This window comes from Tiliqua scincoides, chromosome 5 (assembly GCF_035046505.1).
Source record: "Tiliqua scincoides isolate rTilSci1 chromosome 5, rTilSci1.hap2, whole genome shotgun sequence".
Classification (NCBI taxonomy): domain Eukaryota; kingdom Metazoa; phylum Chordata; class Lepidosauria; order Squamata; family Scincidae; genus Tiliqua; species Tiliqua scincoides.
This window is the reverse complement of record NC_089825.1, coordinates 98,606,919-98,622,491: the sequence shown is the minus strand read 5'-3', so window position 1 is coordinate 98,622,491 and position 15,573 is coordinate 98,606,919. Positions and strand designations below refer to the sequence as shown.

At 43.5% G+C, this 15,573-nt stretch overlaps 1 protein-coding gene across 1 annotated transcript in view; it reads right to left on the bottom strand.

Annotated features, from left to right (window-relative positions):
• Positions 1-15,573, bottom strand: part of LOC136652533 (vomeronasal type-2 receptor 26-like) — a 49,915-nt gene that overhangs the window by 7,375 nt on the left and 26,967 nt on the right. The window contains exons 6-8 of the mRNA XM_066629473.1: positions 13,055-13,131; positions 10,175-10,349; positions 9,204-9,416 (exon numbers count right to left, since the gene is read on the bottom strand). Coding sequence (XP_066485570.1) covers positions 9,204-9,416; positions 10,175-10,349; positions 13,055-13,131 — 465 coding nt within the window. The remainder of the gene's footprint in view (positions 1-9,203; positions 9,417-10,174; positions 10,350-13,054; positions 13,132-15,573) is intronic.

The following is a 15,573-nucleotide window of genomic DNA, read 5'->3' as shown; positions in this document are numbered from 1 at the left end:
GGATGTACAAGTTAAAAGAACTTTTTTTCTTTTATTAAAAACTATTAGAATACGCTTGGCAGATCTTCCTCATCTTCCTCTCCTCTCAGCTCACCATCTTATCCAACATTTCCACATCTATGGGCCCAGTCCAAACTTTGCAGCACTGATGCAACTATGCCAATGGGGCCTGCTCTGCATCCTGCAGTGTGGGGTAGTCACAGAGGCCTTGTCAAGGTCAGGGAACAATTGTTCCTTTACGTGGGGCTACAGTGCAGCTCATTGGTGCTGGAAACTTGGATAGGATTGGGTCCTATTGACGTATTCAATTTGTTCCTCTACTCAAAGGTATCCAGGGAGCTTTGTGGATGTTTTCACAATGAAAGTTAATATTTCAGGGATGTGCGGTTCGGGGCAGCAGGTGTGGCAGAACTGCCCTGTCATTGTCCTTGGAAATGCACTGCAGTTACCCTGCCTGCTTACACCCAAGGAGGCTATCCTTGCCCCTGCTTTCTCAGGTGTAAAGAGACAGCTGGATAGCTGTGGCACTTTTCCATGGGCTACAAAGGGGCAGTTCTGTCTTACCCACGACCTGAATCACACGTTCCTGTTATAGTCTGCTTTTCTTACATTTTGGAACTTAAGACTTCAACCCTATGCCGTTTCCTAGGAGTCAACCCCATTCAACACAATGGACTTAAATCAGAGTAGACATGGATAGGCTTGGGCTATAAAGCAATGTGCATGGGATATCCAAGAGGTCTGTCATCAAAGTCCTGCAAGGTTCAGATCTGCTTAGCTTTAGCAATATGCCCCCCCCCATGTGCCTGGGAACATGATTTCACCCACACCCCCCATTCAATTCACAGCAAGTTTACATAGAAGTGATTTCCACTGTGCTCCAATTATCTTCCTTGTAATTGTGCTTGGGATTGCACCATACATAACCGTTGCAATACAGTGAGGAATATACCTGCCAGGGTTCAATGTTCAAAGGTTTGCCTGTGTCTCTGTTCAGCATTGTTTTTGGCTTGGACGTATATATGGCATTTAAAGCATGTGCTACAGCATAGAGACCATTGTAAATACGGTAGCTCACATCACTCATCTCCATCTCAAATGCAGTCTGAGGCAGGCTCTCCAGTTTCTCCTCTCTGGTACAGTGTTTACAAGTATTAATTTTCACATCACCGCAACACCGGAATGCAAATTTGTAGAAAATGCAGAGAAAACGTGCAAGTGACTTTTTAGGTTTTAGAGTCTGAAGGAAGTCCTGGAATCCTGGCACGGCCTTCATGGAGGTTGTGAAAGACAAAGTCCCATGAAATGTTTTTGCACAGAAGCCCTCAGTGGCAGCAGTGCTGACAAAATCCCACTGAGGTGATGTGATCCAAACCTTCCCTATAGGACGTCTACGTCTAAATTCAGTTGCATATAAAACGAGTGCCAATGGTTCCAGAGTCTGAGAGTCCCTGTCAACAATAACAACGTTGACTGTAGTGGATGAAAGTGTGGAGCGTATGCTCAATATATTTTGCATGAATATATTTTGAGTGTTAAGCAAATTAAGATCCTTGCAAATGCCAGTCCTTTCTAAGAATGCAACACAAATGCTGTTCCGGGCCAGCAATGGGGTCAGCCTCTGCAGGAAGCCTTCTCCACTATCATCGTCTGAAACAATGAGACCAATCCATGTCCATTGGAAATGCAGCAGTAGCTGGACTATTCCGGTGTGCAGAATACCTTCCCTTATTGTCATCCAATATAGAGAAGGGAAATTATTTTTTGTGACTGGTTTCTCAAATGTACCATAAGTAATCTAATGGGGGAAAACATTGCTCAGAACCGCTTTGAAAATTAACCACCCTTTTCCAAACCAACATATTTATTACAGTCCAGACTTTTGCTTATCAATGAGATGCTAAGTATACTGAACAATGTATCTTTGTATACATTCCCATCAATTATAATAAGTTTGCAATTGTATGCACACTTTCCTGGGAGGAAGCCCCATAGACAGTGGCTTAGATAAGGGGGTGCAGGGAGTAGCACTTGCACCGGGCATCAAGCTTTAGCGGGACAACAAGCTGAGCTTGACACTAGTGACCAAAATTGTGAAAATATTGGTATCTATGAATAATACCATCATGTTATATATCATTGGAAAGGTAATTTAATGCAGAATGCAATGAATCAAAATGGCTTTGGAATATCTGTATTCTATCAAGAGTTATGCCAATTAACTAGAAAATACACAATCAGCTACGCCACTGCTCATAGAACACAATGAGACTTACTTCTGAGTAGTCATGCATAGGGTTGTGCTCTCACTGAGTTACAACACATTTCCTTTCACCATGTCCACAAACCATCACTTAATGTCCTGAAAAGGGTAACGTATTTGATTCAGACCAAGCTATTGTTTTGACAAGCTTCAAGTTTCCATTTTTTGAAAGATTAAAATTACCTCTTTGGTTTGTATCCCCAGAATATGGGATATGACTAAGCAGTATTGAAATCAGTGCGACAAGATTGGTGTACTTAAGCTTAAGAACAGTGTATATAACTGACTGCATTTATGACACATTTTCTGGGGATACAAACCTGGGTGCTATACACTGATAAGCATATTTAGGGCAGGAGGTCTGGCTCAGTGGTAGAGCTGCTGCCTTGTATGCCTGAAGATCTGGGGACACCAGTTTGAAACAACTAGAAGTATCTGGGACATGCTGATAACGAGTTGACCATCAGTGGCAGGGAGGAGTTGCTGTCAAGTTGCATTGGAGGCGAAGCAGCCAGAGGGAGGCCAGACTGGGAAGGAATTCAGCTGGAATGAGGCTTTCTATGAAAGATCAGAACTATTCTATTATAAAGGTTCCTACGGGGTTTGGAAAACCTTGCTATGCAAACCACCTTGAATTAAAGTCTGAGGAGAAATTTGATGACCAAGAAAGGCGGTATATAAATACCAACATTAGTATTGTCAGGCTTCATGTGGGGGCGAGGCGGTTGTCATCCGTGGAGCTTGGTTCCCTGCCTCCCAGGCCTTCCCAGCAAGGGAGAGGAGGCCTAACGAAGGGTGGAGGGGAGTGTCTTAGGAGCCTCAGCTGGGTGACCAAAGGGAGGGGGTCACAGCACCCTTCTCCTCCTCGCTGTCTCTTGAGGGTGGTCTTCACCAGTGGGCAGCAGAAACTGCTCCACACCTTGGCCTCCTCACCCTCATCACAGGCCTCCCTTATGAAGCCCTCTCTGCTCCCCCCTTCCTCCCTCACCCTCCTCCCACTTCCTTACAGGGGCCTGGGGCTCTGGTCCCTGCCTCCCTTCTTTCCCTCATGTTTGGTGAAACAGGAGCTGGGCGGGCGCTCCCAGGGTTCAGGCAGCCTCTCCTCCTCCTCCTCCTGATGCTTTTGCTGCCAGTGGGGGGTCCCTCCCCTGGCCTCTCCAGGTCAGTCGGGGTGGGAGGGAGGCAGCCGACCCCGACAATAATTATTATTTTTATCATTATTATTTAGAACTGAAGGTCTCTCTGCCCACATCTGGGTTGCTGATCAGTCATGTTATTTCCTCCTATACAACTGAGATCTCAAGAACCTCCTCAAATGGTTATTTCTTCTAAATAAATGATTTACTTATTGCATTGCATTGCCCCTTTGCAATTCTTTTCAAGCTAAAAAAAGGGCATTCACTGATAAAGTTGCAAATAATATAATAAGTGAAGAGCGGTTTTATGCCACCCGTTCATGCATCTGAATGTACATACCTGTGGAAACTTGTAGTGGCTAAGAATGTTGGCCATTTGGATGACATACTCTACCGTGAATCCCCCAATGACAGACAAGACATCACCTTTCTTACCACACTTGTAATTGGGTACATTCCTTTGTTGTTTGAAGAGTAGATCCAGGATGGACTTATACGTGTCCATTCCTTCAAAAAAGTTGTCATAGATTTTAAAGCCCAAGGTCACATTGGGCAAGAGGTTGGGATTCCTGTTGATCTCCTGAATGGCAAAAAGGAAGGCCAGGACATGCTGATAATGTTTGTGCTTTATTCTGAAATTAGATTGACATTGAGGCAGAGATAAGGTCTAGCAAATTGTCATGTGCGCCACATATACATTTATAGTAGTACCACCCACAATGGCATTTCCTTGTGCCCTGTTTTGCTACAGTGTTGTTCATCCTGGGCATGACTGAAAGCTATTGTCAATCAGAGCAGTGTATTCTGGCCAGTCAGTGTCAGGTTCTTGTCCCGTCAAGAACAATGTCTTTTTTAGTGCTGATTTGCACAGCACTCAATTTTAGGGGACAATGACACCCACACTATTGGATATTTGCTTGTACAGTGAAAAACATCATTCCAAGTACAATGAGAAAAGGAAACAAAACTAAAGCGATGTAAGGAAGAGGGATGCAGGAATGGAGTTGTTCATATGACCAGAACAAAAACGATTGCGTAAGGGAACATTTCTTCCTTTGTCCTGAAGTAAGTCTTAGCTGCTGCAATGGATCTACTGTGCCTGTCATTTTGCAGGTGGAAGTCCAAGTGGATATGTGTAGGTATTTTGTGGCCAGGAAGGGAGATAGGATATAAACAGAGGTGCTTTCAAAGATATCCACTCTCTTCCTGACCATGGCATTGCCCCAACCCGCCCCTGTTCTTCCCAACAAGCTGCACCTGTTGAAATTCCACCCCAGTGCAGTTGTTTGATCTCTAGTCTTCATATTTCAAATAGCATGATGGGTACCAAACAAGAAATAACTTACAAGAATTTGTTTGTCTTCATTGCTGGTAGTCTCTGAAAATTGATTGCAGAGTGTACAGGACGTATAAGAGAGAGGACCCCACCAATGACAGCATCTCCTAGCCTAGTATCCCCATAGCTTCCTTCCAATTCACATTTACTGGGCACATCCTCCCAACAGACAAGAGAAGGGAGAAGCAGCAGCAAGAAGAGCAAAAACAACCACTGGGCTGCAAATACATGTCTAACCCAGTTGCAGCTGAACTTCTGCATCCTGAACTACAGTTCCAGCTACAATGATATCTCTGTGGCTGGCATCCTGATGGAACCTCACAGGAACCTCACTCAGCAGCATGTGTGGTCACAGAGATGTCTCCCCAAAATGTTTTGAAGAAGAAATGTTTGGTGATCTCTGTTCCTCCGTGGGGCACTGATACAGTTCAGAATAGATCCACCTCCTTTTGAAATATGGATGCATTTCTTACCAACTGCGCAAGGAAGGAAATAACAGTAGTTTGGATAATTACAGAGTATCTGAACATCTCCCTGATCATCTTTGTGAAATGAAAAACATAAATGTTTACAAAGATCAAACGGTATGCAATTTTGTGGAAGGGAATCTGAACTGGGATCACGGTGAGATGTGGGTTGCCTTCGTTGTGATCCCCATTCAGATTTCACCCCTTCCCATACATGAGTTGCTATATGTTACATAAATCTGATAAAGGAGTGCTAGGCAGATGGGCCAAATTTTATTATAGTACATATGAAAAATGGTCTGTTGGAATTTTTTTTAAAAAACAGTGGGGATAGTATTTAATGTAACAAAACAATGGTGGATGGTAGGGGGGTTTAGGACTTTAGGACATATGGTTACACTTCCAATCATGCTCCTGTGTGAAAATTTAAACAAAAAGAAGCACCAAATGGTTTGTCAATGCAAACATGGTTCTGTTTAAAATCGTGCAGCAGTTCCCAAACTGGGAGTCTGAAACGCACCAGTGGGACTTGACCCCATTTTTGTTTGGTTGTGAAACTGACAGAGCAGACTGTGCAGGTGTGGATGATGGTGGGGGTATGGATGGCAGCTAACTGTGGGTCAGGATCCATTAGGTGGGTCATGAGCCAATTTCAGGTGAGTCCCCATTCACTTCATTTTAAATATATTAGACTTGATACTACCACAGTATGCATGTTGAGAAATGTTACAGATTTGACATGTGCACCCTTCACAGTCCCCAGAATGCCTCAAGAGGGCAGCCAAAAGCAGTGGTGAGGGGGCAAGGATGGCAACAGGGGATGATGGCAGGGGGGCAGCTGGCTCTGAGGTGTGGCACCCCAGGGCATTTTACCTTCCCCCCCCCCCGGTATGCCAGTCTCCAATAGCAATAAGATTCTGTTGGGGTAACTTCTAAGAATAAAAAATAGGGACATAAGTAGAAGCTATCTTTTAATGCCTCTCCACTATAGCCATTCTTTTTCCAGTAGGCTTCAGCTTGTTAAAAGATGGGGCCCACCTCAAAACCCAACTATCTATTTGATATTTATCTCACTGTTTAACTCAATATAGGTATTTGGTTAATCAACATGACATGCTATGTGCCTTGCAAATTACGTTTAAAATAGTTTTATTCTATGTCTGTAGAGGACAGGAATGATCCAGTATGGGTTTAGATTAAAGTGGACCAGGATATTTAACTTTAGGCATGTGTACTAATGGTGTACTTGTAGCATTCCTACAAGACCTGGGCAATGTCATCTGTGACTCTGCAATCCTATCCAGTGGTTCTCAAAACTTTTTAAACTTCTCAGACCCACTGTATCCCCAGAGCTGCCCCTTTCCCCTCCCCGCGGGGTGGCAAGGGCAGCCGCAAGAATGGGCGATGGGCCGAGGACTTACCAGGTCTTGAGAAGAACCACTGGGAGCGTTGATGGTACTGGCAAAGGGGATTTATTTTTGTCAAGTATTTCACATTCATTAGGTTCCCGTTACACCACTGGGCCATGAGCCCCTCAAGTAGGCTTTGTTCACAGTTCAAAAGTCCAGACTCATTCGGCCCTGCTGGCCAAATCAAGTCTCAGTCCGCAGGCTGGAAAGGCTTGCGTCAGCAGGAGCTGCGCTGCCAGTGCCCCAGGAGTAGAGGGTGTGGGTCGGGCACTTGGTCCATGTGAACATCGGTAGAAGTCAGGTAGGCTGGTCCGGGCTCCTTACACCCTTTCCCTGTAACGCCACTACTAAGCTCTTCAGGAGGGGTTCTGCACCCCTGACCTACTCCCAGGATCTATCAGGGCACTCTGCTTCTGGTCCAAGGTAGGCTGTTCTTCACCCCAGGGGCCACTGGTTGTGAGTGCCCCTGTAGGCCTGCCCCCTGATCCCCTGCAAGGGTGGAGGCCCCCTCCCTAAACTGATAGGCAACTCAGCCCCTCCAAGGCAAGGCTCAGTTAAGGGCCAGGTCAGGGGTTTGCCAAGGCTCCATCCAGCCATTTCCCAGGAGCCCAAGCCCCCTGGAGAACCTCTCCTGCTGGCTTCTGGGCTCCTTATGAACCCAGCCAACCCAGGGCTACACCCCTTCTGGGTTTCATCAGCCCCATGTGTGGGGAGTTCTCATTCCCTACTTCTTGTCTGGGGGCTGAATCCTGGCAGTACCTATTCCTTACTCCCAAGGAGCCACTTGCTCCTGAGGAAATTAAAGTTAAAGAAAATGTATATAAAATGTTTTAAAGATGGTACATGACACAAAAAATTGGTAAAAATGAAGCAGAATATATCAAATAGTTGTTGAAAATGTAAATGTGCGGAAGGAACGTTTTATCATATGTGCTGGACATGTAAAAAAAATGTAAATTTATTGGAGGATGGCAAGAAATCCAATTCAAGAGATTGTTGGATTTACTATACTGTTGAAACTATTTTGGGTCTGTCTCCCTGGTCTGTGAATTATTTTGCTTAATATTATTTTAGATGTTATAGATAAAAAAAATGTGTACCTAGTTATTATGATTTTAACTGTAGCGAGGATTATATATGTTAGATATTGCAAGGACCTAAAATACCACGAAAGATGAATTAATAGAGAAAATAATGACTGTGACGGAAATGGACAGACAGAAATTTTGGATCAACAACGAAAACCGACATAAATTGAACAATGAGCAATTGAAACTCTTTTATGCTTGCATGAAAATGAAGTTTTAGAAATAAATGATAGGGTATTTAGATGATTGTACTGCATATATATATTATATTTGATATGATATGATAGATGAATGATGAGTGAAAAATGATATTAAGAGGTAAATGTAGAAGAGGAAATTGATTAGGAGATATGTAATGATTTATTAGTTTTAGCAATGTATGATGATATATGGTTTCCTTGTTCCAAACAACACAGTTCTGGAACGTGCTGGAATCCCTAGCATGTATGCACTGCTGAAACAGAGATGCCTTCATTGGCTCGGTCATGTCGTGAGAATGGATGATGGCCGGATCCCAAAGGATCTCCTCTATGGAGAACTCGTGCAAGGAAAGCGCCCTACAGGTAGACCACAGCTGCGATACAAGGACATCTGCAAGAGGGATCTGAAGGCCTTAGGAGTGAACCTCAACAAGTGGGAAACCCTGGCCTCTGAGTGGCCCGCTTGGAGGCAGGTTGTGCAGCACGGCCTTTCCCAGTTTGAAGAGACACTTGGCCAACAGACTGAGGCAAAGAGGCAAAGAAGGAAGGCCCATAGCCAGGGAGACAGACCAGGGACAGATTGCAATTGCTCCCAGTGTGGAAGGGATTGTCACTCCTGAATTGGCCTTTTCAGCCACACTAGACGCTGTTCCAGAACCACCATTCAGAGCGCGATACCATAGTCTTTCGAGACTGAAGCTTGCCAACACACACATATGGTTTCCTGCACCCGTTGTTTTTTGTGTAGTGGTTTTATATTTTTTTGTGTTATTTGTTATGTGTTATTTATGTTTGTTTATATTTGTTTTTGGAAAATAACTAAAAAAAAAAAAGCCCTGGTGAGCAGCGCAGACTGTACAGCTGTGGCTTCAGGAATCTCTACCAACTCAAGTAAGTTGTCGGCGGGGGTTGGCCATGGACAGAGAGGAAGAGTAAAGGGGCACTTCAGAGGAGGAACAGGAGTGTGTCAGGGAAGGAAAGGGTTGATCTGATGGCAGTCATGCATTTCGTATTCAATCCCCTATTTTTCAAGCTGCTCCACCCTTTGGATCTCCTTGGGCTTAAATCAATTATGTAGCTGGCATAGGTATAAGGAGACCCATAAGCTGTCAGGGGGCCTATGCAGAGGTAAGGGGAAAATACATTCACTTACATCTCAAAGGCCTCTCAATCATGCTTCCATCACAGCATGCAGTGCATGCCTCCAGGAATGCTCAGAGGCTCAGGAATGCTTGGGTGGAGTGGGTAAAATCATTTTCCCAGGCAAATGAGGAGGTCACCTTGCTGAAGGATTTTAGCCCTACCTGCTTAAATATACTATTCCACACAATGTCATCATCATGGATGGTAAACTCTTGACTTGGAGACATCCTTCCAACTTGAATCTTAAGGAATGATTTATTGCGGAAAGTGACCCAGTTGATGACATCAAGTCCAAATGACAATTCCTCATTGGCAAAACAGACTTCATGGCCAGCACCATTGTTAAAGTGGACATTTTTCAGAAAAGAGTGTATCTAGATTGGAAAAAAATGGAAAATAAAAAACAGATGATACCTTCATATTGTACACTGTATTACCAAATCCCAGGTTTAAAAAAGGTACTTGTAAACCTGAGAATTACACGTTGCAAGAATATTTTATTCTTTCATTAAAAACAGTTAGAATAGGCTTGGCAGATCTTCATCTTCCTCTCCTCTCAGCTCACCATCATATCCAACATTTCCATATCTATGGGCCCAATCCTATCCAACTTTCTAGCACTGATGCAGCTATGCCAACGGGGCATGCACTAAATCCTGCAGTTTGGGGGTAGTCACAGAGGCCTTGTCAAGGTAAGGGAACATTTGTCCCCTTACCTAGGGGCTACACTGCAGCTGCATTGGTGCTGGAAAACTGGAAAGGTTGAGCCCTATTGAAGTATTTCATGCGGTCCTCTACTCAAAGTCCCAGGGAGCTTCGTGTCAACAATGCTAGTGGCAGGTTTTCAAAATTAAATATTTATAATCCACTTTTCTTTCATTTTGCAACTTGAAGCAATGTACCTGGGATACCCAGGAGGTCAGTTGTCAAAGTCCTGCTAGATCCAGATCTGCTTAGCTTCAGCAGTTTGTCCCCCATGTGCCCAGGGACATGATTTCACCCACACCACCCATTCCATCCACAGCATTTTACTTAGAAGAATTTTCCATTGTGCTCAGTACCAATTTTCTTCCTTGTAAGTGTGCTTGGGACTGCATCATACATAACTGTTTCATTACAGTGAGGAATATACCTGCCAGGGTTCAATGTTCACCAGTTTGAATGTGTCTCTGTTCAGCATTGTTTTTGACCTGGACGTATATATGGCATTTAAAGCATGTGCTACAGCATAGAGAGCATTGTAAATGCGGTAGCTCTGATCACTCATCTCCATCTCAAACAGAGACTGAGGCAGGCTCTCCAGTTTCCTGTACAGTGTTTACAGGTTTTAATTTTCCTACCACGGCAACTCTCAAATGCAAATTTGTAGAAAAGATAGAGGAAATGTGCAAGAGACTTTTTAGGCTTTAGATTCTGAAGGAAGTTCTGGAATCCTGGCACAGCCTTCATGGAGGTTGCGAAAGACAAAGTCCCATGGAATGTTTTTGCACAGAAGCCCTCAATGTCAATAGCGCTGGTGAAATCCCATTGAGGTGGTGTGATCCAAACCTTCCCTATATAGGGTTTATATGTAAATTCAGCAATATATAAAAGGAATGCCAGTAGTCTCAGAGACTGAGAGTCCCCACTGACAATAACAACATTGGCTGTCGTCAATAAAAGTGTGGAGCGTATACTAAATATATATTTTTAAGTATGTATTTTGAGTGCGATCCAAATTTAGATTCTTGGCAATGCCAGTCCTTTCTAAGAAGGCAACACAAATGCTATTCCAGGCAAGCAATGGTGTCAAAATTTGCAGGAAGCCTTCTCCACTATCATTCTCTGAAACAATGAGACCAATCCACGTCCATTGGAAATGCAGTAGTAGCTGGCCTATTCCAGTGTGCAGAGTACCTTCCCTTGTTGCCATCCAGTATATAAAAGGAAAATTATTTCTTGTGACTGGTATCTCGTATGTTCCATAGGTAATCTAATGGGAGAAAACATGGCTCATAACAGCTTTGAAAATTAACCACCGTTTTCCAAACCAAAGTATTTATTACACTCCAGACTTTTGCTTTTTGATGATAATCTAAGTGTACTGAACAATGTATCTTTGTAGACATTCCCAACAATAAAATATAGTAAGTCTGCAATCCTATACACACTTTCCTGGGAGGAAGCCCCATAGAACACAATGAGACTTACTTCTGAGTAGACATGCATAGGGTTGTGCTCTAAATGAGTTACAACACATTTCCTTTCACCATGTCCACAAGCAATCACTTAATGTCCTGAAATGGGTAATATATTTGATTCAGACCAAGCTATTGTTTTGACCTAGCTTCACATTTCCATTTTTCTAAAGAATAAAATCACCTCTATGGTTTGTATCCCCAGAATATGAAACATGACTAAGCAGTATTGAAATCAGTGCGAAAAAATTGGTTTGCTTAAACTTAAGAACAGTTAATATAATGGGCTGTATTTTTGACACATTTTCTTGGGAAATAGACCTGAGTTTTATATACTAAAAGACATGTTTTGTGCAGGAGGTCTAGCTCAGTGGTAGAGCTGCTGCCATGTATGCTTGAAGATCTGGGGATACCAGTTTGAAACAACCAGAAGTATCCGAGAGCTGCCTACATGGTGATAACAAGTTGACCATCCCTGGCAGAGAGGAGTTGCTGTCAAGTTGCATGGTTTCCTTGTTCCAAACAACACAGTCCTGGAATGTGCTGGAATCCCTAGCATGTATGCATTGCTAAAACAGAGATGCCTGTGTTGGCTCGGTCATGTCGTGTGAATGGATGATGGCCGGATCCCAAAGGCTCTCCTCTATGGAGAACTCGTGCAAGGAAAGCGCCCTACAGGTAGACCACAGCTGCGATACAAGGACATCTGCAAGAGGGATCTGAAGGCCTTAGGAGTGGACCTCAACAAGTGGGAAACCCTGGCCTCTGAGCGGCCCGCTTGGAGGCAGGCTGTGCAGCATGGCCTTTCCCAGTTTGAAGAGACACTTGGCCAACAGACTGAGGCAAAGAGGCAAAGAAGGAAGACCCATAACCAGGGAGACAGACGAGGGACAGACTGCACTTGCTGACCCAGGGAAGCTGTGCCTAGTGGTTATCATGCTCACTCCAGACCTGTTCTCTTCTTTCCCTTTTTGGACTCACAGCTAAATGGGGAAAAGCCTTGGTAGAATATGTCTGATGCCACAGCCCAGACTATCAGACAAGGAAGAGGGGGACTTTCTGGCCAATACCCCCCTCCTAGAGAATACTAGAGAATGTTAATTGCTAACAGGGAGATTACTGCAAGTTATTCAGGATGATGAAACTGTTAGAACTGACTCCATTGATCAGTTCCACACAAAGCTAAGTTGAGTTGGTGAGGACTTTAATACAAGAAAGTTTCAGACTTTGTTATACAGCATGCACTACAGTATAGGAAACTAAAATCTAACAAGGAGGTTAATTAGATAGAAGAAGAGAAGCAACCAAGAAGTTATAACCAAATAACAAGAGAGGTTACAGGCAACAAACTATCTTGTTATTTGGTTATAACTTCTTGGTTGCTTCTCTTCTTCTATCTGTAGTTACAGTTCTATTCTTCTAACTGTAGTTAGTTGTAAACAGGGAATTCAGAGAGGTTATAAAATAAATAACAGACAAGAAAGAAAATGATCTTCTGGCATTTGCTGCTACAGAAAATGGTGATGGGTACCAGTTTAATGGCTTTAAAAGGGGACAATTTCATGGAGAAGGCCTAGCAATGGCTACTAATCATGATCGCCAAGTGGAACCTCTCAGTTCCGAGGCCACTGAATACACTTGCTGTTGCCTTGTTATCTTGTTTCCGGGATTCCCAGATGCCTTTGACTGGTCACTGTGCAAAATGGAGTGCTGGATCAGTGGTTCCCGGCAGGACTTTGGGAACTCTGTAAGTATTTGCTGGAGAGGAGAGGGGGAGAGGCAGGAGGCAGCAGCACAATCAGGATGAGGGAAGGATTTCAGGATTTCCAACTTACCTGGGGGTTGCTATGGCTCTCTGGAGGGTCTGGAGAGCCAGCGACCCCCTCTGCAACCTCCCCGGGGCTTCAAAGACCTGTAAAAAGGAGGAAAAACAACAACTTCCTGTTTTGATTACAAAACCAGGTGCATTTTTTTCTGTTTTTTCAGGAGTCTGAAGCCTTAGGGGGGGCTGCAGAAAGGGTCACAGGTTCCCCAGACCCTCCAGAGAGCCATAGCAATCCCCAAGTAACTTGAAAAAACCCTCCACTCCCCGATTGTGCTGCTGCTGATTTCTGAGCCATTCCTTTTCTAGTTTCCCTGATGGGTCTTAACCCACCAGTTTGGGAACCAATGTTGTAGACTAATGATTATGCACACTGATTATGCAGGGGTTTCCTGGCAGTGTGATGTCACAAGAGGGTCATCACACTGTGACTTCATAGTCTCTTGTTTCAACTGTCAGAACATTGCCCTCACCAGACCAGAAAAAACCAGACCAGACCAGACCAGACTAGTAAGTGCTTCTTAGTTACCTGAATTTTTGCATTTTTCATCTTTACTATTCTAAAGAGAGTTAGTGAGAGGAAGAGGGAGGGATGACGAATTAGTGATCTTATTGGTTATTGTGTAAAGGTATTAGTAATTATGTTGGTTCTCAGGATCAGGAGAGGGTGCATTTTTATTATTCTCTTCCTCCTATCTATACTGATTGAAAGGTGATAACATACTGAAAGATCTAAGAAGGATTTATTAATGGTTTCTGTGTCCTGAGCATCTCTGCTACTTCAGGCAATCTTAGGAAGTTGTCTCTGGCCAGCCAGGGGAGAGTTACCTGAGGAGTTACCTGATACTCAGGACCAGATTGAAAGCTTCAAGGCAGCCAATCTTTTCCTTTGTGGGCATCTTCAGAATCCCACCAGATGAGGCACAGCAGCAGCAAAAGAGACTTCTTTGCTATGATGGGCTCCCCATTTTCTTGAGTAGTGAGAAGATTTGATGGCAAATCTGCTCTCACTCAGTTTATTTTGGAGGAGAGATCACAGGAGATTTTGTGGCACAAAAGCCACAAATCCTGTAAGTATCTGCAAGGAAGATGAGGTTTTTCCCCCCAGTAGTTTATCATTAAAATTAGGGGGGGGGGCTGTCTCAAATTTGCAAGTGCTTCCAGTTCTATCATCTCCAGGAAGAGAGGCCCCAATGATAGGTTGGTAGCTGCTGGGCCTGCCACTGCCAGGACCACAAGGAATCGTACACTAACCATGAGGTCAAGATTGGACAAAGCCTCACCAAGTGCCTTTCACACTCCTTTTTTGATCTCACGCTCCAGAAGGGAAGATAAAGTAGAAAAGAAAACAGAGGCAGAAATGGGAAATGGAGGCTATGTAAAGCAAGGAAGCCAGAGATAGGAGGTGAATATATGGTAGGAAACTAAGACCTTGATCCTATGAAACATGAACAAAAATACTTCTGCTTTGCTTAGTCTGAAAGGCACCCTGCTGGCCCCCATGAGGCTGCAAGGCTGTGGTAAAAAGATTTCAACTAAATAAATACATAACAAGTAGGAATAAAAGGGAGGCAGGTGGTAGGAGATTGAAGCAGGATTGATACAGAGACAATCTGTGGCCAACTTGAACATGTGAGAAAGAATAAAAGAGAGGTTGGAAGTAGGAAGTTGAAACAGAACTGAAGAAGGAAAGGGGGGGGAAAGAAAAGAATAGTAAAGAGCTAAGCAGTGGGAAGCAGAAGCAAAGTTGAAGAAAAGGGCCAAAAGGAGAAATAAGAGAGACGTAAGCAGTGGCCAAATTGAGCCTGAGAATGTAAAAAAGAAAAGATGGGACAAAGGTGAGCTAACAGGTGGGAAAGAAAAAAGAATAAGACACAAGTAAGCAGTGGTCAATTAGAGCCTAATAATGTAAGAAGGAATGAAAGAGAGATAAGCATAGACATACTAAGTATATAATGCAAGAAAGAATAAAGTGCAGCTCAGTGTAGCCAACAAAGTCTGAAAACAGAGAGGGAAAAGGGAGTTCTCAGTGGTAAGGAAAAAAAAGAGTAACATATAGTTGTGGTCAATCAGAACCTGATTGTGTAAGAAAGACAAGAACAGACACCTAAGTGCAGCCACATTGAGTGAGTCTGCTAATGATGAGAAAAAAAGGTGGAATAAGGGAGAGATCAGTGGGAAGGAAAAACAGGAATAAGGCACAGGTAAGTAGTGGCAACATAAAGCCTGATATTGAAAGAAAAGCAGAAATAAAAGAGCTTTGTGTGGAGTACTTCAGCCTGATGAAGTGGGGGAATAAGTGAGAACTCCATGGGAAAGAAAAAAAGTAATGAGGCAAAGGTGTAAGTAGTTACCAAGTGGAGCCTGATAAGATATGATAGAAAAGAATGAATAAAATAGAGCCATATGTGGTCAAAATGAGACTGATAATGTGAGAAAGAAAATAAGGTAAAAAAGAGAGCCAAGTATAGCAAATTGACAGTGCAATCCTAGGCACATCTGCTCATAAGTAAGCCTTACTGAGTTTGAGGA